Here is a 23682-nt window from a genome sequence, read left to right as displayed (position 1 = left end):
TCACGTTGATCTTTTAAGTCAAAAAAACCTAATGGTTTTCTTTTTTAAAGGAAAATAAATTCATGTTCTTTACATATAATATCATTGGCACAATCTCTAACATAAAAAAATATGCTGGCACCTAATGTCAATGATTAAACGTTTAATTACACAATTGGATAAGCCTAATCTCAATCACATTAAACATGCTCAAAAGATAATACATTGCTAACTTATATTCCTAACAGCTTTTTTCCAAAACTTATCCAATCTCTCATTTATTGTTTTTATTTTTGTAACTCTAAAATTAAAATTAAAATTAAACGGCAAGGATAACAGTAGTTAAATGAAAGTAACCAGTGGATCAGACAGAGCGGAAGGAGTCGGTTACAGTTTGAACCGAATCCCATGCTCCGAACCTCAGTTGATATTGGTGTGGGCTCATCCAATCAGAACCGTCCAGTTCACTGCCTTCACGTACTCACATATATTATTTCTTCTCTTTTCCTCCCAGTCTTTCGTCCTTATCCTCTGCCTGCTTCTTTCCTTCTTAAGAGCTATTTCTCCCTTCTTTTCTTCCTCTATGGAATGTGGATCAATATCTTTGATCTCGATCACTGCTAGATTCATCTTTCTTTGCAATACTCTTCTTTAATTTCCCTGAATATAACCCTAAGCAGCAGCCTCCCGAAAAAACAATTACTATATATATATATATATATATGTAGAAAAACAACACAAGAAACAGAAATTAAAGTTTTCTTCTTCTTCATTGATTTTTTGAATACCCCTTGGTTTCTTCTTTTATTCTTTTTATGCTCGATATATTTACGCTCATATACAAAGTCTCGCTTTTCTTGCCGTATCCTTTTGCAACATGGTTTCGAGTGATTGTTTAGACCAATTAAACTTGTTGTCTACCGATGATTTCCGAGTCATGAATCGGATCCCTCGAGTCATGAAGGTTCCAGGAGTCATCTCTGAATTCGAAGAAGATCAACAAACCATGTCTCAGAAAAGGGTTATCATCGTTTCCAACCAGTTGCCTTTACGTGCGTCCAGGGACTCGTTCTCCAATGAATGGCGCTTCGAATTTGACGAGAACGAACTCCTTGCTCAGCTGAAGGACGCTTTCCCTCCCGACACAGAGGTGAGATACGTTGGAACTTTGAAAGCAGATGTAGATGTGGCTGATCAGGACGAGGTGGCTCACGTTTTGCGCGAAAAGTTTAGTTGTGAAACGATATTTTTGCCTGTGGATATGCAGAACAAGTTTTATCATGGTTTTTGTAAACACTATCTCTGGCCGTTGTTTCATTACATGATGCCCAGGACTGGGAGCGATGGGGTACGTTTCGATCGTTCACAGTGGCAGGCTTACGTGTCTGCTAATAAAATATTTGCCGATAAAGTTTTGGAAGTGACGGATAGAGATGATGAAGATGAAGATCATGTTTGGGTGCATGATTATCATCTTATGGCTTTACCTACTTTTTTAAGGAGAAGGTCTCATAGGGTGAAACTTGGTTTTTTTTTACATAGTCCTTTTCCTTCATCCGATATTTATAAAACTTTACCTGTTAGAGATGACATTCTTAAAGCTTTGTTGAATTGTGATTTGATTGGATTCCATACTTTTGATTATGCAAGGCATTTCTTGTCTTCTTGTAGAAGAATTTTGGGTTTACATTCCGAGTCTAACAGGGGTTACATTGCATTAGAATATTATGGTAGGACTGTGACTATTAAGATTTTGCCTGCTGGGATTCATATGGGGCAGCTTGAATCTGTTATGTCTGAGGACAGCACGGTTAAGAAGGCAAAGGCATTGAAGGAGAAATATGAGGGGAAAATCATGATGGTGGGTGTGGATGATTTGGATTTGTTTAAGGGCATTACCCAGAAATTTTCAGCCATGGGGGAGCTTTTGGAAACCAATCAGGAATTGAGGGGCAAAGTGGTTTTAGTACAGATTACAAACCCAGCAAGGAGTTCAGGCCCGGATGTGCAAGAATTTCTGGATGAGGCCAATCGTATAGCAAATGAGGTCAATAATAAATACGGCCGACCGGGGTATGAGCCAATTGTTTTCATCAGGGGACCAGTCACTACCCAAGAGAAGTTTGCATATTATGCAATTGCTGAATGTTGTGTGGTCACTCCTGTAAGAGATGGGATGAATTTGGTGCCTTACAAGTATACAGTTTGTAAACAGGGCTGCCCTGTTTTAGATAAGGCATTGGGAGTTGATGAAAATTCACCTCCCAAGAACAGTGTTATCCTTGTCTCTGAATTCATTGGCTGCTCACCGTCTCTTAGTGGGGCAATTCGTGTTAATCCATGGAACACTGGTGAAATGGCTAGTGCCATGTATTCAGCCATTGATTTGCCAAAGACAGAGAAACAAATGCGCCATGAGAAACATTACAAGTATATTAGTTCTCACGATGTCGCTTATTGGGCTCGGAGTTTCACTCAGGACCTTGAAAGAGCTTGTAAAGATCATTATCACAAGAGGTATTGGAGAATTGGACTTGGTTTAGCATTCAGGCTTGTTGCGTTGGAGCCTAACTTCAGGAAGCTGTTAGGGGATACCCTCAACTCTGCCTACAAGAGAACAAATAGCCGGTTGATCCTTTTGGACTACGATGGCACTATGATGCCTCCGACTTCTGTGAACAAGGGGCCTAGTCATGAAGTTGTTTCAGTCTTGAATCGCTTATGCGACGACCCCAGAAACATTGTTTTCATTGTGAGTGGCAGAGATCGGGATACCCTGAGCAAGTGGTTTTCTTCATGTGAGAAATTGGGTATTGCAGCTGAGCATGGATACTTTACAAGGTAATGTTTTAAATTTGCGTTCATCTAATCCTTAGATATGTGCCATATCTGTTGCTGATGAAATATATTTTCCTCCTCTTGGTAGATGGACTAGGGATTCTCCATGGGAAACCTACCGCTCAATTGACTTGAGTTGGAAAGAGGTTGTTGAACCTATAATGCAACTTTACATGGAGGCAACTGATGGCTCGTGCATAGAGAATAAAGAAACTGCACTCGTCTGGCACCATCAAGATGCTGACCCTGATTTTGGTTTATTCCAAGCTAAAGAGCTTCATGATCACTTGGAGAATGTCCTAGCCAATGAGCCTGTTGTTGTTAAAAGGGGGCAACAAATAGTCGAGGTGAAGCCACAGGTACAAAGCGTTTTCAGAAGCTTATGCTGCAGTTAGAAGAGCATGTTCAAAGATTTTCAAGATTTTGTTCAATAATTGAGAATTAGAATTATGAACTCGGAAAAGTCTTCAAAAATGTATTACGTCATTGGCTTGTTGTTTCTAGTGAACTATATTGAAGGGTTTTATGGTGAACTGCAGGGACTGAGCAAAGGCGTTGTTGTGGAAAATCTTATCTCAACCATGAGAGGTAGGGGCAAATCACCAGATTTTCTGCTGTGCATAGGAGATGATCGTTCAGATGAAGATATGTTTGAGAGCATTGCGCGGTCATCCGCCAACCCAACCTTGCCGACCATAGCAGAGATATTTGCTTGCACTGTTGGTCAAAAACCAAGTATGGCAAAATACTATGTTGATGATATTGTCGAAGTCATTGGATTGCTTCGAGGGATTGCAGAAGCATCGGTACAGCCAAACTGACAATAGAAAAAACCTACAGAAAAGAAAGAAAAGGAGCAATGTTTATATCAGGATTTACTTTCAGTGGGTAGAATTTCCATCAGGCCTAATGATATAGGAAGCCTTGTACAGGGGATACTTTTAACAGATTCCATTACTTCGACATGCTACACCGCTGGTTCATCTTCTTTGATAATACTATCAGGCAAACTTCTTAGCCTGTCTAAGAATTTGCTTTCTTTGTACATTTCCCATTATCCCCTTTTTTATCACCTTCAATCATATCAGAATGAAGAGCATTCCAGCTCTCTTTCCATTTTACATGTTGGTTAGCTTCAAATATGTTCAACTTTGTCCAAGTATCTTGAATTTGCAGTCCAGCCTCCTAATTACCGACAATGTGACTGGGAATGGTCGTTGGAACAGGTTTCAACATTTTTGACTTCATTAAATTAATTGATTCATATTAAGAATATTGAGTGTGAATGTAAGAGGGTGTTCAAGTCTCATTTAGAAAAGATTAATCCTAGAGTTTGGAGAAATGAACTGCCATTTATTTTTTTATTTATAAAACTATTGTATAAAACCTAGGTTCCAAAACTTTTGACTTTAAGATTCAAACTAATTAGGTCGGCAACCATGGTTTTATTTCAAGCAGCCTAATGTTGCTAAGTCAATCTTAAAGGTGGAGTAGGAATGATCTTGAATTTGATCCTCATGTACCGGTCATACTAGGTTTCTATCCTTCAACAGGGACTGCGTAAAATATTGAGCCTTCATGTACCTAAATAGACATGGCATAATAATCTCCTCAGTGATGCATATCCTATCTCTGACATTAGCTAGAAAGCTAGCAAACAAAGAACATGTGTCATTAAGCATATCAAAGTAGAATGGAGTCTATGCGTGAGAATCATCTGTGGGATAATATTTATCTTAGCAGGTTCACGATATTCTTTCAAACCTGTCTTGGTGGGACTTCCCAACTGATCCTTGGGCATCACCTTTAGCATATTGTAAACCTTCTTAGCCAAATACTGGGGAAACGATATTTTATGATGATTTTTTGAGAAATAAATTTAATAAACTACTGATACCCATCACAGGCATAGATAGAATAAGGATCAAACTCAAATATTCTCCCTTTTATGGGATAATACATACATATATAGAACAAGAGATATACGTTTAGAGGTGCATGAATAATGTTGTAGCATATGCCATTTGCCTTATTGCTGAGTCCAGTCCAGACGTTCTGATTTGTTGCACTTTTCAATCTTGTTGCTATGAGAATGCAAAGACTTAAGTTCAAGAAATGGATACCCTATCCCTGCCCAGGCAAACGAAGCAGATTATACTAGCAGTAGATTTTGAATCACGTATATAAAGAGGGCACCAGGAACCCTGCAACATGAAAATGAGATAGTAAACCTGGAGAGTTAAGCGTGTTTTTCTTTTGCAGGAATAAGTAGTGTAGTTGGGGTTGGAGAAATTCTAAACGCAGAAACATAGGCTGTTACGAGTGAAGTATGTTGTTGGTGATGATATATATATAGATTCAGCTGTGGCAAAGCAATTGCTACTGAATTGATGGTTAAACATGGAATTAGATGGAAACCTTAACATGGAGGTATGAGGTATATGTTGTGAAGTAAAGATTCAGATATACGCTGCCAACTTCTTCCCGAGTTTGTAAAGGATCTATGGGGTAATTCATCAAAGTGAATTGTGGAGACTGGATCACATTTTCTGGAACAAATGGATCATTTTTTCCTCGGAGGCTGGCTGGTACTGGTCTTAAAAGAACAGAAAAGAAAAGCATTGAAGAGGAAAGAAAAAGGTGATTAAGATTTCATGGTCTGCTTCAACTTTTAGCAAGAGCATTAAAGAGAAAACAAAGATTGCAGTGAAGTGTTGATGATGCTAAACAATAAAGTTAATCATTACTGATTCACCGATATCATTTCTAAACAATTATCTTCCACCGAGTTGTAGGGTTTTGCATTTGTTTATTAACAATGCGATCAACAATTTGGGCCCAAAGCTAACTCAACCTACTAAACCCAAGTTCAAAGAAGCTGTATATGACCTCCAGCCCAACCTTCCCCTCTTTAACTTTATCATTTTCAATTTCTTCAAATGCTTGCTTTATAAAAATAAAAAAGTTTGTTAGTAGGACAACAATACTTTTAACTATCAAATCAACATTTGTATTTTAGCATTTTCACCTAATCTTTTTATGTCGAGTTCAAACAAGAATAAACATGTGTAATAAGATCAATTCAATTTTATATACTAAAAACATAGTTGAATAGGCATGGCCCTAATTTTCCCTATTCAAAGTCGATCAAAAAATTCTTTCAGTTTCTGTACCCTTCAATTTTATTCAATTTAATTTTTATATTTAAAATTAAAATAATTTAATACTTTGATTTTAAAAATTACGTTAATTTAATCTCTATCTTTAATGACATCTAATTTTACTATTAAAAGATGACGTCAGTGCTAACGTCATCGTTGATGTTAGCATTGACGTATCACATTTTGATGACGTGGTGTTTTGAGATGATAATGCTGTATGCCACATGGCACTGAGTAATGATGTGGCAATGTCACATGGTATTATATGATGATGTGGTACAAACATGCTAACATGTCAGTGCCATGAGATAGATCAAAAAAATTTCTATCATATCATAAGAATTAAATTAAACAAAAATATATAATATAATGACTAAATTAAACAAAACTAAGATGTTGAGGAACTAAATTGAAAAAGATATTTGAAAAATACAAATCTGTAAACAGATTATTGATATGCTTATTAATAAGTCAAATATTTAAGTGTAAAAGATTTATGATGTTGAAATATATATAAATATTTTCTTACTTGATGATTTCATTCTAAAATATGTAAATTAATTTATATTTTTTACAAAAATAAAGTTTGAATACTCATTCTATAAAAAAAATTTTAAAAGAATTTCATACATAAAGTCAAATTTAGATAAATAACTTATATTACGTTAACATAAAATAATACAAAATGACTAAATAAATTCTTTTTTCTTCTATTCATAATAGTATAAAAATTTAAAATTTATTTAACTTAGTTTTTAGCTTGAGCTAAAGTCAAATTAGCAAAATATGTTGATTTAGTTTTTTTTAAAAATAAGAACGTAGATATATAGTTAACGATGATTATAAAAATAATTTTTCATTTTGACTTGCTTAATTTAGACATGACAAACCTCTTATTACAACCATAAAATCAGAGCTTCATCATTGCAATTTTTATTTATTTTTATGTTTTTATTTTATTTAATATTTCAAGTTATATTTTTTTAGTTGAAATTTCTTAGATTAAAGTTTGTATTTATAGTTGATAAAGTTAAATATAACTGTAAATATTTGTACTATTTTATTTTATTAACAAATTTTTTATAGATCTAAATTAATAATTTAAATTTAAATTTAGAAGAATTTGACTGTGGTATTGAAATTTAAATAAAATCATTTTATAAGAAATTTTGAGTAAATTTAAATCAAAAGGTAAATTGGGTAAAGTTGAATAATTGCAAAAGAGTGTGTATTTGTAAATTGTGAAAGTTGTAACTAAATCAACATATTTGCTAATTTGAGTCAATTTCAAGAAAAAGTAAATTAGGTAAAAATTGAATAATTTCAAAAAAATGTGTATTTATAAATTGTGAAAGTTGTAACTAAATCAATATATTTAATTATTTTATATTATTTTATTTTAACGTAATGCAAGTTATTCATCTAAATTTGACTTTAGGTATAAAAATTTTTTAAATTTTTTTTATAGAAGAAGAATTCAAACTTAATTTTTGTAAAAAGATAAATTAATTTATATATTCTAGAATCAAATAATCAATGAGAATATTTATATATATTTTTTAATACCATAAATCTTTTACACTTAAATATTTAGCTTATTGATAAGGATATTAATAATTTGTTTAAAAATTTATGCTTTTCAAATATTTTTTTAATTTAGTCTCTTAACATCTCAATTTTATTCAATTTAGTCCACATACTATATATTTTTATTCAATTTAATTTATATGACATGGTAAATTTTATTTTGTTAAAAGTTTTTTTGATATGCCACGTAACATTGACATGTCAGCATATCAATGACACATCATCGTATAGTACCATGTGACATTGTCATGTTATCATTCAGTGCCATATGACATGTCACATCATCATTTCAAATATCACATCATTAAAATATGACATATCAACGTTGATGTCAGGATTAACATAATCTTTTAACGATAAAATTAAATATTATTAGAAAAAAAATTAAATTGAAATAATTTTTAAAATTAAAAATTTAAATTATTTTGATTTTAAATATAAAAATTAAATTAAATAAAATTAAAAAATATACAGTGAAAGGATCTTTTGACCATTCAAAGTCCCATCTTAAACTTGGTTGACGTGGATATGTTTTATGCATTGCTGTCATGTTTGATTACTTTTCAACACTTTCGTCATTTTCTGTTGAAGTAACTATATTTAAAACACATTTGCCATGGTTAGGTGCTTCAATCAAATCAATTTAATGTTTACTCAGAATTTATAGTACATAAGTTTTATTTTCCTTTATTTTCCTTTATTGCAAAACAATTTTGCAATGCAACATAGATAGTGCAACCTCAAGGAATATGCATGCAACAAGTTTCTCATTGTGTATGAAACAACTGTTGATTGTTCATTTTAAGGATTAATTTATATTTTATTAAGAAGTTAAAAATTCAAATTTAATTTTTAAGCCTTACGTATTTATGCTATTGAGTTAAATACTTATTTATTTTATGATTTACTATATTAATTAAAAACATATAATATTTTTAAAAAATTTAAATTATTTTTAAAAAATTTTAAATAAATTTTTATTCTTTTATTATATTTAATTAAATTTATATACTTTTATTTTAAATCAAATAATCTTTTATAATTGACAATTGATTAATTTTCAAGTTAAAATTATTACTTGCCATTCTTTTATGTTATGCAACAGTAACTTATAAGGTGAAAATACGTCACTGTATTATCATGTCAATATGCTATGCGATATAAAACGGTAAGAAGAGTTTTAATTAATAGTAATTAATCAACGACTTGATTCAATGTAATAAAAAATATAAATTTATGTAAAATTTTTTAAATAATTTAGAAATTTTTTAGGTCTTATACCAATTAAAAATAGCACTTACTATGATCAATGAGTATTAATTAAATTTTAACTTTTATGAAATGCTCTTTCATTTTGGGATTCAACAAAGGACAAAACAAAAAGGAAAATAAAAACTAAACAAGACCATTTACAAATTTTCTTTTTGGTACAAAAAGACCAATTTTATTCTAAGATCAGACATAAATTTTGCAACCAAAGCAGAAAATTTCAATTGAACTTTATAAAATGCATGCGAATTACGAATATTTTCATTTAAAAAGTCGTTCAACATTCTTATTTCAACCACAACCAAAGAAAAATTTGCAAAACGTTAGGTAGAAAAACCGAAGTTTTCTCTTTCGTGTATTAATAAAAGCATTGTTAAAATGAAAAACAGCCCCAAGATGGGTTAATTTCTGACTTTACTTTCACGTTCGGCTATTTTCCTGTCAACTGGAATTGACTTGCGTTCTTCTTCCTGTCGGGTCAAAAATCTAGCAGTAAAATATTAAACAAGCAAGCGAAGATGTTGCAGAGACTGACTAAAAACAAGAAGTCGTGACTTTGCCAATTTGTCATCCATGGAAAATACGAATAAGAGTTGCAAATCTATTTGTTTTCTCAGCGACCCATAACTTCGCTTTCCCTTGCAGTTTCAACAAGCTCAGATTCAAGGAAGGAAAGTTGATATATTAAAGCTCATCTTTTGTCATCTGGGTCATGTTTGTTTAGGGTTTTGTTTTGTGCGTTTGGAAGATCAGATTTAAAGTTGCTGCTTTTTCTCCTGCTTCTTATTGGCAATGGACTTGAAGAAGGAAAAGCTTGTCAGGTAAATAGTTTGCTCTTTTTTTTTTTTTTTCAATTAGTAGCTTTGTTTCTGATTTAACATTTCCTTGCTGGTTAGTTTTGCTGTTGCAAACATATGCTGTTTGGAGCTGGGAAAGTTATGGGAAGTTTAGACTTTTGGTAGGGACTAAGGAAAGTTGGAATTCTGGTAATAATTAATTAGGAGCTTCGTATAACTGATATGGATGAATTGGGTCATGTTTCTATTACTTGGGGGGACTGGAGAAGAGTTAATCAGGAGGATTCTTGCATAATGTTTTCTTGCTGTTTTTAATGGAGTAGTGATGGAAACTTTTACATTTCTTATTATCTGTTTGCCGGAAAAAGTGAACTTTTATTCAACTGGAATTAATCTCTTTAATCTTCAATTTTCTTGGTAGTGGAACGCATTGAAACGTAAAGTCTATTTTTTTTTTAAAAAAAATGAAGGTGATTTCTCCATTTGAATGGACTTGCTGATTAAAGTTGAAATACCCCTTAACTATGATCGAGGATACTAGATGATGTTGCTATAATGTGGGAGTCAAATGTAGTAGGAAAGGGTTAATTCCATTACTGAACAGAGAAAAGTTTTCATACATTTGAATTTTAGGTTTGAAAAAGAATACTGAGTAAATTGAACAAATCCTATTCCTAAAATCATGAAAAAGTTTTTTTTTTTGGATAATCATTAAAATGTTCTTTTGTATGCAAAACTCATTTCTACTTTCAGTAAAAAGTTTTATGGAAATACTTGATATGGACAATTGGAGTTCTTTGGTAAATGTGTTTGTTTCTAGGTTTTATTCTGACGGGAAACGGCAGAAAGAAACTCCATGGGGAAAGAATGACCCATCATTCCTTGAAAAGTCATCTTCTGGGTACAAGATTTCATATTCTTCAGTGCTAAAACCAGAGAATGGGATAGTGGGAGGAAGAAATAGACTTCCTGAAATGGGAAAAATTGGAAGGTCAAAGGCTTTTCCACAGGCTGATGCACCATGGTACAAGAGAATTCTTGATCCTGGCAGTGAGATTGTGTTACAATGGAACTGGGTTTTCATTATTTCCTGCTTGGTGGCACTTTTCATTGACCCATTGTATTTTTATTTGCCTGCTGTTGGAGGCCCTGCAACCAGTTCGTGTGTAAAGACAGATACAAGCTTGAGAATTGTTGTTACCTGTTTTCGGACTATTGCTGATATTTTCTACTTGTTGCACATAATTATAAAATTCAGAACAGGTTATGTTGCACCAAACTCAACAACTCGAGTGTTTGGAAGGGGTGAACTTGTAATGGACCCTAAGAAGATTGCACAGAGGTATCTTCGATCTGACTTCTTTGTAGATCTCATTGCGACACTGCCTCTTCCTCAGGTATTTGTTCTAAAACACCATTTTTCTTCTGAAATCCTACAATAAACATTAGTTGCCTACTTTATTTTGCATTGTTCTGTCGCTTGAACTCAATTGTAGAACAGAGTAAATAAATTGTAAATAACTTATATTTCCACAGTAGACTTTATGTACATTGGCTTGTACTTGAATTGTGGTTCTTTGTTTCCCAAATCAACCAAAACAGGAATTATGTGAGCCTTGTTACATGTTTTCGAACGATAACAATTTAGAAGAGGTTTTGTCACATCATCCTTTGTTGACCAAAAGGATCTTGGTATCCTTAATAAATAGATACGAGGCATGAAATGCCTTTTTGTACATAACTCAATTCTCTTTGTTCTTATTTGGATTTTAAGTGCATTGTACATTTGTACTGAAGATTAGGGGTCTAATTAATCCCTTTGCCATTCAAGGATATTTTGAAGTGGAGTGCTTTAGCCTTTGATTCAAGTGTCATGGTTAATTCCATATAGCCCCCTATCTTCTTAAAATTGAAGCACAATTATATTTGTGGTCTTCTTGCATAGTTTTCTTGTTTCTTTTTCCTTTTTTCATAAATATTGCTGTAATTCTGGGGCAGACTCCACCTAATGTACCGCACTAGAAGTTCTTGAAAGTACATTGGGGAGACTTCATCTTTAATCCTTGGGAAAAATTATTAATGAAATAAATGTGTGATTTCCTCTTTGGTGCACTAGGTACTAAATATGAGAAAGATGAAAGCACAGTTCATTGAATTATTTTTTGCAGATAGTTATCTGGTTTATCATTCCGGCAACAAGAAGTGCTCGAACTGACCATAACAACAATGCCCTTGCACTAATTGTTCTGCTTCAGTACATTCCCAGATTATATTTGATTTTTCCGTTAAGTTCTCAAATTATTAAAGCAACTGGAGTGGTTACGAAGACTGCCTGGGCGGGTGCTGCCTACAATCTTCTCTTATACATGTTAGCTAGCCATGTATGTTATCTACGTACTTTATTATTAGCCTTTTTCTCGGATCTCTTGTTTGTGTGTGTGTTGTGCTCTCTTCGACAGTGACTTCAATTTTTTTCTCACCCCTTCTGTCAGTTTTCACACAAAAATATGCCTACTCATGCAGGTTGTAGGGGCAGCATGGTATCTGCTCTCTGTTGACAGGTATACGTCATGCTGGAAGAAAATTTGCAGAAAGGAATTTGCTCCTGTCAGATGCAGTCTACACTATTTAGATTGTGACACTTTTGGTAGTGATGATCGCGAGGTGTGGGCAGATGGGACAGATGTGTTCAAGAGCTGTGATCCTAGAAGTGACATAAATTTCCAATATGGCATATTTGAAAGCGCAGTAAAAAAAAATGTTGTCTCTTCGGGCTTTCTGCGGAAGTATTTCTATTGCTTATGGTGGGGCTTACAGCAACTTAGGTATGATTTTATTAAATTTTATAGATAAAAATTATCTTCTATTCCAATTCTTATTACTTTTCACTTTATTCACAGAATATACTGATATTTTTTTTTTGGATAATCTCCTGGTGGCTGATGAGTGCAACCAAACTGTTCGATTAGTAAATTTTGTTGTTTCACTTACAAAAAATAGTTTAGGTGCCAATGCAGTACCTGTATGGGATTTCACTAACCACATTGCATTAGATACTCTGGCAATATAGTGAGAGTGTAGTTCAGACATACTTTACATGCAATCAAATGACATTTATATAATAATTATGCACTTGCTGATGGTGGTTGCATTAATATGGAAGTTCAACTGTGTAGAATTGCAAGTTTATTTCTTTGTTAGCATCAAAATTTTTGTGGGTTTTCACTTTTTTGCCTTTACAAGATGGAGAGATATTAGGACATTAGTGAAGATTCATACGAAAATGATGAATCCTTCCTTTGTGAAACTATCTCATGAGATACATATGAGTTGTTAATCTAATAATTTTTCCCCTTAACAACTCAAAGAAAGGCCTCTATCGTTAATGAGGTGCCATCAGAGGTCTTCCTTGTCCTCCAAATGGCCTAAAGCCATGCAGTAAGTATCTTTAATTTAATTCATCTTTTCCATAAAATATGGTTGAAAAAAAATTGATGCTAGTAAGTGTTCTGTTTTGAAATTACAATATCTTGCTTGTGAACTATGTCACATGGCCATAGGGAAAATGTTGTGGTTCATCTGTTGAATTTGGGCTTGGAAATTCCTTGCTAAGCATAAGTTCTTGGTTCCTGCATTCTTCCCTGAAAAACCTTATCTCTCTCTCTCTCTCTCTCTCTCTTGAATTTATGACCTTGCCATCACTGCAAAGAATCAGAGGCATATGCATTGGAATTTACATTTGGTATATGGTTGAAGATATGTAATAATTTGCAACTGCAGCTAAAGTGATGGAAGGTTATGGAGATAAGTTCCCATGATAATATTGTTTCCCTCCTTCCACACGATTTACCTTTTCCTGTTTGTTCCCTTTCTAGTTTTGGTAACAAAACTTTTGAACAGTTCCAGTAAACTGTTTGAGAAAAGAACCACAAGCCAATGGGAACAGCCATTTACTAAGCATTTGTGAAGGGACACAGAAATGCGGTGACCATGTGGAGACAGGAGGCATGAAGCATGAGGCATGCTGCAATATGCTTTTAGTTTTAGAAGGGAACTCTTCTGTGCTACTAAGATTCGGAAGCTACTTGATCTCAAAAACATTTGCATCACATCAAAAAATTGTGCCAACTTGAGTGATGCACTCAATATCTTGCCTGTGATGTTGTATTACACAACTGTTATCATCTAACTGGTCATATTCTATTGTAGGTTTCAGTATGAGGCAAAAAGTGTACCTTATTACTACAATGTGAATATATTGAATGTTTCAGTTGTGTTCAATGAGATAAATATTCCTGGAAGATTTGATGGAAAAGATGTAAACCTTCACCATAATTGTGATCAATATGCGAATTTCTTTCCTTTAGATATGCATCTGAAATGAATAAAATCAGATGCCTACTGGTCAATTTTATGTTTCTCTTTTCTAGTTTGGAATGGATAGCATTCAAAATAGAGAGGTTATAACTTTACGTGCCCCTAGGAAGTAGTAGATGTGCATACAGTGGGATCAACATTGTTGTTTGCTGTTTGCAAATTGAAACAAATGATGACCAGCAATCAACATTTCATATTACTTAATGCTTTTATAATACCTATTCCATGAAATGCTAATTAGAGGATTGTAGACCATTTACACTTCTTTTCCGTATCATTTACAGGAAAATTGCTTTGCACATTGAATTAGTTTATCTAATATGAAAATTAAAGAAAGCAGATGTCATTTAATGAGTTGTTGTCTTTACAAATGTTGATACATGCCTTTTGTTTTCATATCATCTCAGTTCCTATGGCCAGAATTTGTCAACAAGCACATTCATTGGGGAGACACTATTTGCTATACTTATTGCTATCTTGGGTCTTGTTCTATTTGCCCACTTGATTGGCAACATGCAGGTATCAGAAAGTTTGCATCCTTGACATTTTCTTTGGAACATCAAATTCATTCTGTTTGTATTAACTCAAATAAAGTTGTGATATATGTTGTCAATCTTCTCACAGTTATGTGTTGATGATGGAATTTTTTGTTTGAATTTGTTCAGTAGACTGCATCTAATTAATTTGTATCTGTCAGAACTTTGTCTTGACCACATAGTACTGTCTTTCTTGAGCTGTCCACTCTTGGCAGTTGTGATCTCCTTTTTCTTTCTTCCTCCGTGCAGGGAAGTTGTGAAATAGGAAGTAAGATGCATTCTTATCTAGTTTCTAGTAGCTGGCAAAATACTGCATTATGCTTCAATTTTCAAATTAATTTTAACTGATTATTTGTCCTCATTTAAAACAATTATTCCTGTCATGTTACTTTTCTTGCACATTCTGATAGTTTACTTTTGTTTCTGTGATACAGACATATCTGCAATCCCTCACAGTGAGACTTGAGGAATGGAGACTTAAGCGAAGGGACACCGAGGAGTGGATGAGGCATCGTCAACTCCCTGAAGATTTAAAACATCGTGTTCGACGTTTTGTTCAGTATAAATGGCTTGCAACTCGGGGAGTTAATGAAGAAGCCATCTTGCGTGGCTTACCTGCTGATCTTAGTCGAGATATTCAACGCCACTTATGCTTGGACCTCGTTCGACGTGTATGCAGTGCTTTCCCAAATCAATTTCTTTCTGAGTTTCAAACCATTGTTAACTTGCTTTTGTTTTAGGTGTTTCTACTAACAAAAAGTCTTGATGGGAGATTGTCCACATTGAATTTTAAGAGTAATGTAATTATTTACTTAGAAACCAGCCTCTTCTGTTTTGAGCATGACTTTTCTTCTTGCAGGGCATTCATATGGCGAAGATCTAGGTTAACTACCTCCTGAGCTGTACATAGTCCTCCCTTAGATCCTGCCACTTAGGTGGAATAAAAATGCATACATTCACCACATTTTGCAAGGATCTTCCTTCTAATCGTGTCTATGTGTTCCATTCTGAATTTTCCATCAAACAACATTAATATGTTGCCTCAACAATGTTGCTGCACCCAATTAGATTAGATCTGACTCCAAAATGTTTGTGTTTAAACCCAAGGAAGGATGTGCAATCTTCCATATGGTATTTCTTTATTAAATCTGGTAATTAGTTTCATTAAAGCTACTCTCATTTGCAGGTCCCCTTTTTCTCCCAAATGGATGATCAGCTGCTTGATGCAATATGTGAGCGTCTTGTGTCGTCCTTGAGCACTGAAGGTACCTATCTTGTTCGTGAGGGTGATCCTGTGACAGAGATGCTCTTCATTATTAGAGGTAGATTAGAGAGTTCAACAACTAATGGTGGTCGAACTGGTTTCTTCAACTCAACTGTGCTGAGACCTGGAGATTTTTGTGGAGAGGAACTACTGGCATGGGCTTTGCTACCAAAATCCACCATGAACTTGCCCTCTTCAACTAGAACAGTCAGAGCTTTAGTTGAGGTTGAAGCTTTTGCACTACGTGCTGAAGATCTTAAATTTGTGGCTAACCAATTTAGACGGCTCCATAGCAAGAAACTACAGCACACATTCCGGTTTTACTCCCACCATTGGAGGACATGGGCAGCCTGCTTCATACAGGCTGCTTGGCGTCGGTACAAAAGGAGGATAATGGAAAACAATCTGACTATGACAGAATCATTTACTTTGGATGAGAAAGGGGATGATGAGACTGGGCAGGAGGAAGAGAAAATATTCCCTGCTGGCTCCAATCCTTCTCAGACGAAACTTAACCTTGGAGTCACCATATTGGCATCAAGGTTTGCAGCAAATACTAGGAGAGGAGCTCAGAAGATCAAAGATGTTGAGTTGCCAAAATTACAAAAACCAGAAGAACCTGACTTTTCTACCGAGCCTGATGATGACTGATTGTTTGCATTATGATAAAGAGCTTATGTTGCTTGAGCTTCTCTAGTTGGGGGGTCAGACATATTTCAGTATAATAGCAGATTCAGAATCTTATTGATGGGATTGGGAATCCCGGATCTTGAACAGATTGTGCCCAAGGGTGGAAACCTTACTAACGAGCAGGAGAAGGTTGTGTCGTGCACTGCCTGTATACTATTAGCTATTTATTAGTGGGGTTTCATCAAATGCAAGCTGAGTCTAACCCACGAGCCCTGGAAAAGACTTGAGATATTAACAAATTGATTTGATGTATAAGTTTGGCTATCAGTCTGATTCTCTTATAATATTTACTCATGAAGTGCATCAGTTAGGAATGCCTTTGGCAAAAAGATTGGCCTAAGGTCGAATCCAGCTTCCTTGAATATAATTTGAAAGTGGAAAACGGTTCTCTGAGTCGCGGATTAGTAAAACATGCTGATGAAGTAGGCTTTTGGCCGTATGGTAACCTGAAATTTAATGCGACAACTGAGCATTTAGTTAAGCAATAAACCATAAAAACTATCAGAAAACTTAAATTGATGGAATAACCCCTTTTTCAGGATCAACCTTCTTGTGGCCTTCTATCTGTTTTTGCATACTTCTACTTACTAAACCAAGTTTCACAGTTGACAGTTGATCCCATCGTTTATTATGTTTTTGCATTTCCCAGGTAATTTCTCAGCCTCCATCTTTTGTTTCTACAAATCATTCTGGTTACGCATTAGACAAGAATTGACCAATAAGCATATTACAAGTTTTCAATCACCTTGTAATATATTGAACGAAGAATTGTGGCCGCAGAGCAGCATATGTACAAGAAACATCCTTAGTTGATCTTATGCTAGGGAAAATTGACCATGGACGGAGTATGATGGTCATAGCAAGCATTACCATCAAACCTATTAGAGAAGATATCGTAAACAGAATTAGTCATTGCAAAATGGTCTTCTCATCCTCGTCCGGTCTTCAACTTGCTATCCCCATTTAGGGCCCATACCTGTCGAAGTCATAAAACTCTATGTTCTTGTACTTTTGAGATATTATCTCTGCTTGAACTTTTCTTGCAGTATCAGTTGCACATCCCACAAGAATAAGAACAGAAGTCCCTGCAAATCCTCGGAATGCAGTTAAGTGTGTGGTTTGCTCAATTACAGCAGGACCAGCAGCCAGGATTGCTAAAAATGCTGAACCCAAAACTGATATCCGACTAAGAACCTATATTCCAATAATAGATGCAAATATGAGTCCGTCATTAAAAAAAAATGGAGGTTAAGTTAGAAATACAATTAAAGTCAGCCAAATCATTTTAGATACAATATCTAAATAATGAAGCGGTTGAGTACAAGGAGCAGAAGACACAAATATCTATTACCTACCTTATGAGAAAGTGGATTTAAATAGTTGAAAATTTCAGGAGTCAACATTTCAAGTCATGATACATATCTTTGTTTTCTTTCCCTTTTTTTTTTTTCATTTTCTAGAATTAGGGGACCAAATTTGTTAAAATTTTATACTGAATTGTCATAGAGATCATATTGATAACCACACGCAGACTACATGGTAAAGGTAGTTGAACACAATCATCAACATGTATCACTGAATAAATATCAGGCTAGCACAATAAAGTCACTAGCCACAGAAAAGAGGATTACCGTCTTCAGAAATGCTGCTGTACTTTTACCAGGTCGGACCAGTGGAATTGAAGCACCTTGGCGCTTCAGTTGTTCGCTAACATCATCAGGGTCCAGTTGTAGGAAAGTATAGTAGTAATTGAAAAAGGCTATCAACAAGATATTGGTAGGAAGGTAGAGAGATCCTACAAACGTTTATAATTTACAATTAATCATATAGAAAGGTGGGAACTTCAACAGCCAAAAGGATATAATAATGGCATATTCTTTCATTTCATTTTACCTCTTCAGTCCTTTCTCAGGATTACACCTACGAAAATTACAGTGTAACTTCCCCTGCCCACCCCTTCTTTCTTTGGCTAGAAAATTATATAAGTTTCAATAAGCAATTCATATCATCCACCTAGCTCTGATGAAAGGTTTTAAACACTGTAGCAAAGCAAGAAAAAAGAACCAAACCGTTGTCCTACCATTAGCATTGGATTGGCAATAAGAGATTTCAGCAGTTCAAGCATCTGTTACATCTTGAAATATTTGGAAGGAACATTAACAAGATTTTAACCCTTAAATTTAAGATTTAACACAGCATGTGTCAATGCAATATATTCACAGAACACTGAGAAGATTTTGCTAACTGACAGCTTTTACAGAAGAAAACCGAACAGATTATAGAGCCAAGGAACATCTCATATCAATCTGGTACACATTTTCATCCTTAAGAACTTCTAGCAGTCAAAATCATTATTTTACCTCCAGGATTCAAAGCCACTGCAGCCTTCTTTAGCACAGATATGCCAGTGAATCGTGCTAAAGTACCAGGAAGAGCTAGGGATGATGTTGAAAATATAATTGGCATCACTCCAGAGCTGTTCACCTGGTTGGCCAAAACAATTGAATGAATACAAAGACAAGACAGTACATGTTGATTGCAAGACGGACAAACATAATTAGTAATCTCAATTAAGGAAAGATAGGGAAGCTGCACATGCAACACCAGTGAAAGAAATGTTGTGGTTAACAAGAATCTAGAGCAGGAATGAGGTACCAGAGAAGTGCATCGAAAGTTTGCATGATCAAAATGACCATCACACTGATAGAAACTTCCATTCCAATTAAATAAATGTAAATGTCCTATCAAACACTACAAAGTTAACAAATAAAATCTAAACCAGTTAAACAGTCATGAACATGACGGACAGAGTAAGTTGGCAAGATTTGAACAAACAGATAGAAATCAGAATTTAGCAGCAGCTAAAGGTAACAATTTTACATTTAGAATGGATAGGGAAACAAAAAAGAGAAATTTTCACAGGAAACAGGTGCACAACTTTGTGAGAAATAACAGTGGTAAGAGATGGAAAAAGTGCTCCTATCTACCAGAAGCTAAACAAGCAACAAGAACAACAACAAAAGTAACAAGCCTTTTCCCACCATGGCTGTTCAGCTATATGAATCCTATTTCACCACTGTGCTCTATTTAAGCCATATCCTCATTAAGCTCAGTAATATGAAGTCCATTTTATTAGTTTCCATCTGTGTCCTCTTTGCTCTTCCTCTTCTTCTCTTGATATGAATATCCTCCAGTTAATCACATCTTCTCAAAACTTTGCAGGTCTCCTTTTCACATGTCTAAAGCACCTCATACATGTTTCCCTCATTTTGACCTCAATGCTGCAACCCCTACTTTTTCCTTTATGAAATCATTCTTAATCTCATAAATAAGTATGTCCTTCTATGCACATATCCAACACAAAATACTCATCTCAGCCATGCTCATCTTTTGCGTATGTTGATAGTTAGTTGCCCAAACCATGCATAGAAGCTCATAAGAAGCAGTTGAAAATAATCTCAGCCTGACAGTATAGGCCAGAACACTAAGTTGTCAGTTTAAAAAATCCATCCAATTTTCACATTTGATCTCTCAAAAAATTCTTTTTAACATTTGGGCTCTTCCTCTTGTAGCTTGCCCAGTTCCTTGATTAGTAGTTGAAGCTTCGAGGAATTTAGCTGCAAATCCCACTGTTCCCCGCTTGACAACGTCACTCTTTCAGTGGATTTAATAACTTCAGAGGTTTTTACTTTTGATATGAGCTTCCAAAGGTCCCAATTCACAATTCCATCAGCACATCAAGAATATTAAATCTACTGTTTTCTTCATCAAATTTCTCTTCTCAAACTGCATCACTTTAGGAGCTCCTCATCAATTCTTGGTCCAAATGCTAAGTGTGTCTTGATGTGGAGGATACAACAAAATGTAAGAGGCAGGTGGTAATCTGTCAATTTACTAAACTTCAATGTCTAAGGTTAACAAAATGCCTCATAATTTCCGACATTAAAGCTGGTGTGGAGAATGCAAGCATATCACCTTCTTTTTTTAATTTTAAGTTGCTGCTAGTAACAGACTGAACTGAATATGTTGTTAAGGATCCAACTAATTTATCTTTTTTTTCTCGCAATCTATCACCCACATGCAAGTGTAGCAAAATTTAACAGCTGTCTTACTTTACCATCTCCCAATCCCAAATTATAAGAAACTCAAAGAACACCCCTCTCTAGAAGATATGCAACTAACAAATAAATGCTACATCATGGTTCAACAACTGGCAAGCATAGTTACAAGAAAGAAATCGTAATCTTTCCACCTTTGTATACAAGATGCACCTAAGGATATGCAATTAAAATTATTCAAATCATGTGATCTTTGTATAAAAGATGCATCTATGGAAATGTGTTTAAAATTATTCAACCTCTTCTTCATGATCAATTGAATTTCCGACAAGTCCTTGACTGCGACATGATCAACATCATAAAGTACTCCATTATCATTATGATCATAAGCCATAAGAAAAACATGTTTACTTGTACTTTAGGCTTCAGCTGCCCCTTGACAGACTAGAGGAGTCAATGATGCTAGAGAGCATGTCCCAATGAAAGAATATCAACTTTTAAGAATTAGTACAGGCACAAATTATACAGTATTTAATCCATTTTACGTGTGAGAAGTTGGTGCCGACGATATGTTTCTCAATTGAGTGCTCATGCAAACAAAGAATCCATTCCAATTTTGTTACACCTCAGTGAGGCCAGTACTATTGTCATCAAGCACATCACAGTATTAGAACCTTTTAAGCAATTATTGGGAACACAGACCTTAAAAGGTAGGTAAGCAGATTTTTGAAGTCCTCCACTTCTGCTGCTGTATCTTGAGGCGTAGTTGAGTGGAATCTTCCTCTCTGCTTCCTGAAACCCTTTGTTGAGACAACAGTTCATATTTTTTCCCTTTACTGATAGAACTTTTATAAACAATACAAGTAGGGTTACCTGAACATAGACAATGCCAAGAACCAGTAGGAAGAATGAGATAATGATGGTAACAAGTCCAACGTAGTTACCATCCTGATATGCCTGCACAACTGTCCTACCAAAAGAGGCTGGCAAGTAGGATAAAATGTTTGTAAATATTAGAAGAGATGTGCCATTTCCAAGTTTTAGATCAGAAATTCTTTCCCCAATATATGTCGTAAGTACAGCACCAAGTGTCAATAGAGTGACAGAGGAGAGAACCCACTGTGTGCTAAAGTCATTGACATACGGACGAAGGTATAGTACTTGGCCAATTGCCTGCAATGAAACGTAATAATATATAAGACCTTATATTTAGCAACGGTAATCTGCATAGTACATAATATGGAGGGGAAAAAGGAGGTAGAATTCAGGACCTTTTGGATGCGAAACATTGATACAGACCTAACAATTACCTTATATCTAGTTAGCTAACCTGTAAGTCACTGGGGAATTAAGTTCCTCACCTGTACTATAGCAAAACCAACTGAAGCATATCTAGTATACTGAAGAACTTTCTTTCTTCCTGCTTCACCTTCTCTTTTCTGAAGATCTTGCAATTTAGGGTAAACTTGGGCAAGAAGTTGAAACACAATTTGTGCATTAATGAAGGGAACAATACCGAGGGAGCATATACCAAGTCTACCAATGCCTCCTCCAGAGAATGAATCCAAAGTGCTCAGTAGACTGTTCTGATCCAAATTGCCAACAAAAGCCTCTCGGTTAACCCCACCTAGAGGTATATAAACTCCAAGACGTGACAGGGCTAAATACGCTAAAAGCTTGAGAAATTTTCCGGGTAATTGGCCTTTGAAGAAATCCCCAAAGTCAATGGAACTGTCCTCAATTGCAGCTGCCAAAGTCCAAAGGATTTATGTCAACTGCCAAGACGGATCAAATCATTTTGACGCATGCAAATAGTTGATAAATAAATTTACAAGCTTAAAAAACAAACCTGCCACTCCTCGAGCTGAAGAAGATTTCTCCTTCTTTGTACCAGAAGTACTCTCAAATGTAGGTGTTAACAAGGCTAAAAAACTTTCCCAAACACCATTTAGACCAGAGACATCTGGATTGATACCCAAGGGATCAAAAACAGATCCTTTATGGCTGAGAAGGAATTCCAATCAGAAGACAAATGACAATTATAACAGCAAGTCTACAGGAAAATTCCTAGCAAGGGTTCAGAAGTTAATAAAGACATGGAGTTTAAATATATAGTGTTAAGAAACTCGGCATGCAAAGTTCTAAATTTTCTTTGCAGAATTCTGATCTGTCATATCGCCTAAGCTTCTAGTCCTTAAAAATACAATAAATAACTTGCTTATCCCCTCAAAACATAACATTTTCCTCCCTAGCAGTAGCAAGCTCAATGTACAATAAAAAGCATATAATAATATTAAACAAAACATACAAGCAAATTTCAAGCCAAAAAGAAGACCATTTTTTGAACGACACTACAAGACTAAAATGGAAAAAATAAAGGGTAAAACAAGGATTTATAGAAGATCGAACAAAAGGGTATCTGAAAGAGGTTACCTGTTAGAAAGAAGACCAAGTTTCCATGATTGGTTGGAGCTGGGTTTTCTATGGACGGTTAAACTGGCTCTGCAAACATAGGCTTTGAGCAGTGGAGAAGGTTTGGGATTGGGATGAGAGAGTGTAGAGAGGTTGAAGCTAAGAGGCCAAGACGAAGCTTCTCTGACCGTTATCAACATTGTCCTATTTCCAACTCTTAGTTGGGTTACAGTTTTTGTTTTTGTGGGGCTATTAGCAAATGAAGTTCATTGATTTAGTGGCCAGGGCTCCTGCTGTGGTCGGACGTCATCCCTGTTGCAAGCGCGTTTGTTTCACGCAATGTTCAATTTTTTGCTCAAATATTGATAAGATTCTTGGGTATGCTTGCTTCCTTCCTCTTCATCTGATAGCACAGAATTCCATAATATTGATTTCTCAATTTTTCAAAAATTTCAAAGGTAAGGTAATCCCATGCACACAATTGTTTTACTTTATTTTTCACATAATATTTTTTAAATTATTTTTATAAAATTAAATAAATTTTTATTCTTATATTACTCATCAAATAAGCTTCTATAATTAATAATTGATTAAATGTCATTAATTCAAACATAATTTATCATCTTTTACATTATATGCTGTTAATGTAACTAAATATAAGATAAAAATATCGTATGGTTATGTCACTATATTATATTTATATATCACGTTATT

The 23682-nt window shown here is 34.8% G+C and overlaps 3 protein-coding genes across 4 annotated transcripts; 2 read left to right on the top strand and 1 right to left on the bottom strand.

Moving 5' to 3' along the window:
- The first annotated feature begins 502 nt into the window (after window positions 1–502).
- Window positions 503–3940, top strand: TPS11 (trehalose phosphatase/synthase 11). The gene is made up of 3 exons (XM_021420269.1): window positions 503–2820; window positions 2906–3176; window positions 3357–3940. Exons 1-3 carry the CDS (start codon window positions 857–859, stop codon window positions 3636–3638), a joined length of 2517 nt encoding a protein of 838 aa, XP_021275944.1. The 5' UTR covers window positions 503–856; the 3' UTR covers window positions 3639–3940.
- A 5234-nt stretch (window positions 3941–9174) lies between these two features.
- CNGC17 (cyclic nucleotide-gated channel 17) lies at window positions 9175–16889 on the top strand. 2 transcript variants are annotated; one of them, XM_021419903.2, is made up of 7 exons: window positions 9181–9655; window positions 10452–11028; window positions 11800–12012; window positions 12155–12456; window positions 14416–14527; window positions 14979–15215; window positions 15731–16889. In XM_021419903.2, exons 1-7 carry the CDS (start codon window positions 9627–9629, stop codon window positions 16457–16459), a joined length of 2199 nt encoding a protein of 732 aa, XP_021275578.1. In that variant the 5' UTR covers window positions 9181–9626; the 3' UTR covers window positions 16460–16889. The 2 variants fall into 2 exon arrangements, with proteins under 2 accessions (XP_021275579.1, XP_021275578.1); XM_021419904.2 differs by lacking the exon at window positions 11800–12012 and having other exon boundaries at window positions 9175–9655.
- A 336-nt stretch (window positions 16890–17225) lies between these two features.
- On the bottom strand, window positions 17226–23292 carry SCY1 (SECY homolog 1). The gene is made up of 8 exons (XM_021421458.2): window positions 22990–23292; window positions 22406–22560; window positions 21918–22303; window positions 21430–21729; window positions 21259–21348; window positions 18859–18982; window positions 18130–18293; window positions 17226–17692 (listed from the first exon to the last, which is right to left on the bottom strand). Exons 1-8 carry the CDS (start codon window positions 23166–23168, stop codon window positions 17462–17464), a joined length of 1629 nt encoding a protein of 542 aa, XP_021277133.1. The 5' UTR covers window positions 23169–23292; the 3' UTR covers window positions 17226–17461.
- Between the last annotated feature and the right edge of the window lie 390 nt (window positions 23293–23682).

Source organism: Theobroma umbraticum, unplaced genomic scaffold (genome assembly GCF_002168275.2).
Source record: "Theobroma umbraticum cultivar Fairchild unplaced genomic scaffold, ASM216827v3 scaffold_56.0, whole genome shotgun sequence".
Classification (NCBI taxonomy): domain Eukaryota; kingdom Viridiplantae; phylum Streptophyta; class Magnoliopsida; order Malvales; family Malvaceae; genus Theobroma; species Theobroma umbraticum.
This window is presented reverse-complemented; position numbering and strand designations above follow the sequence as displayed.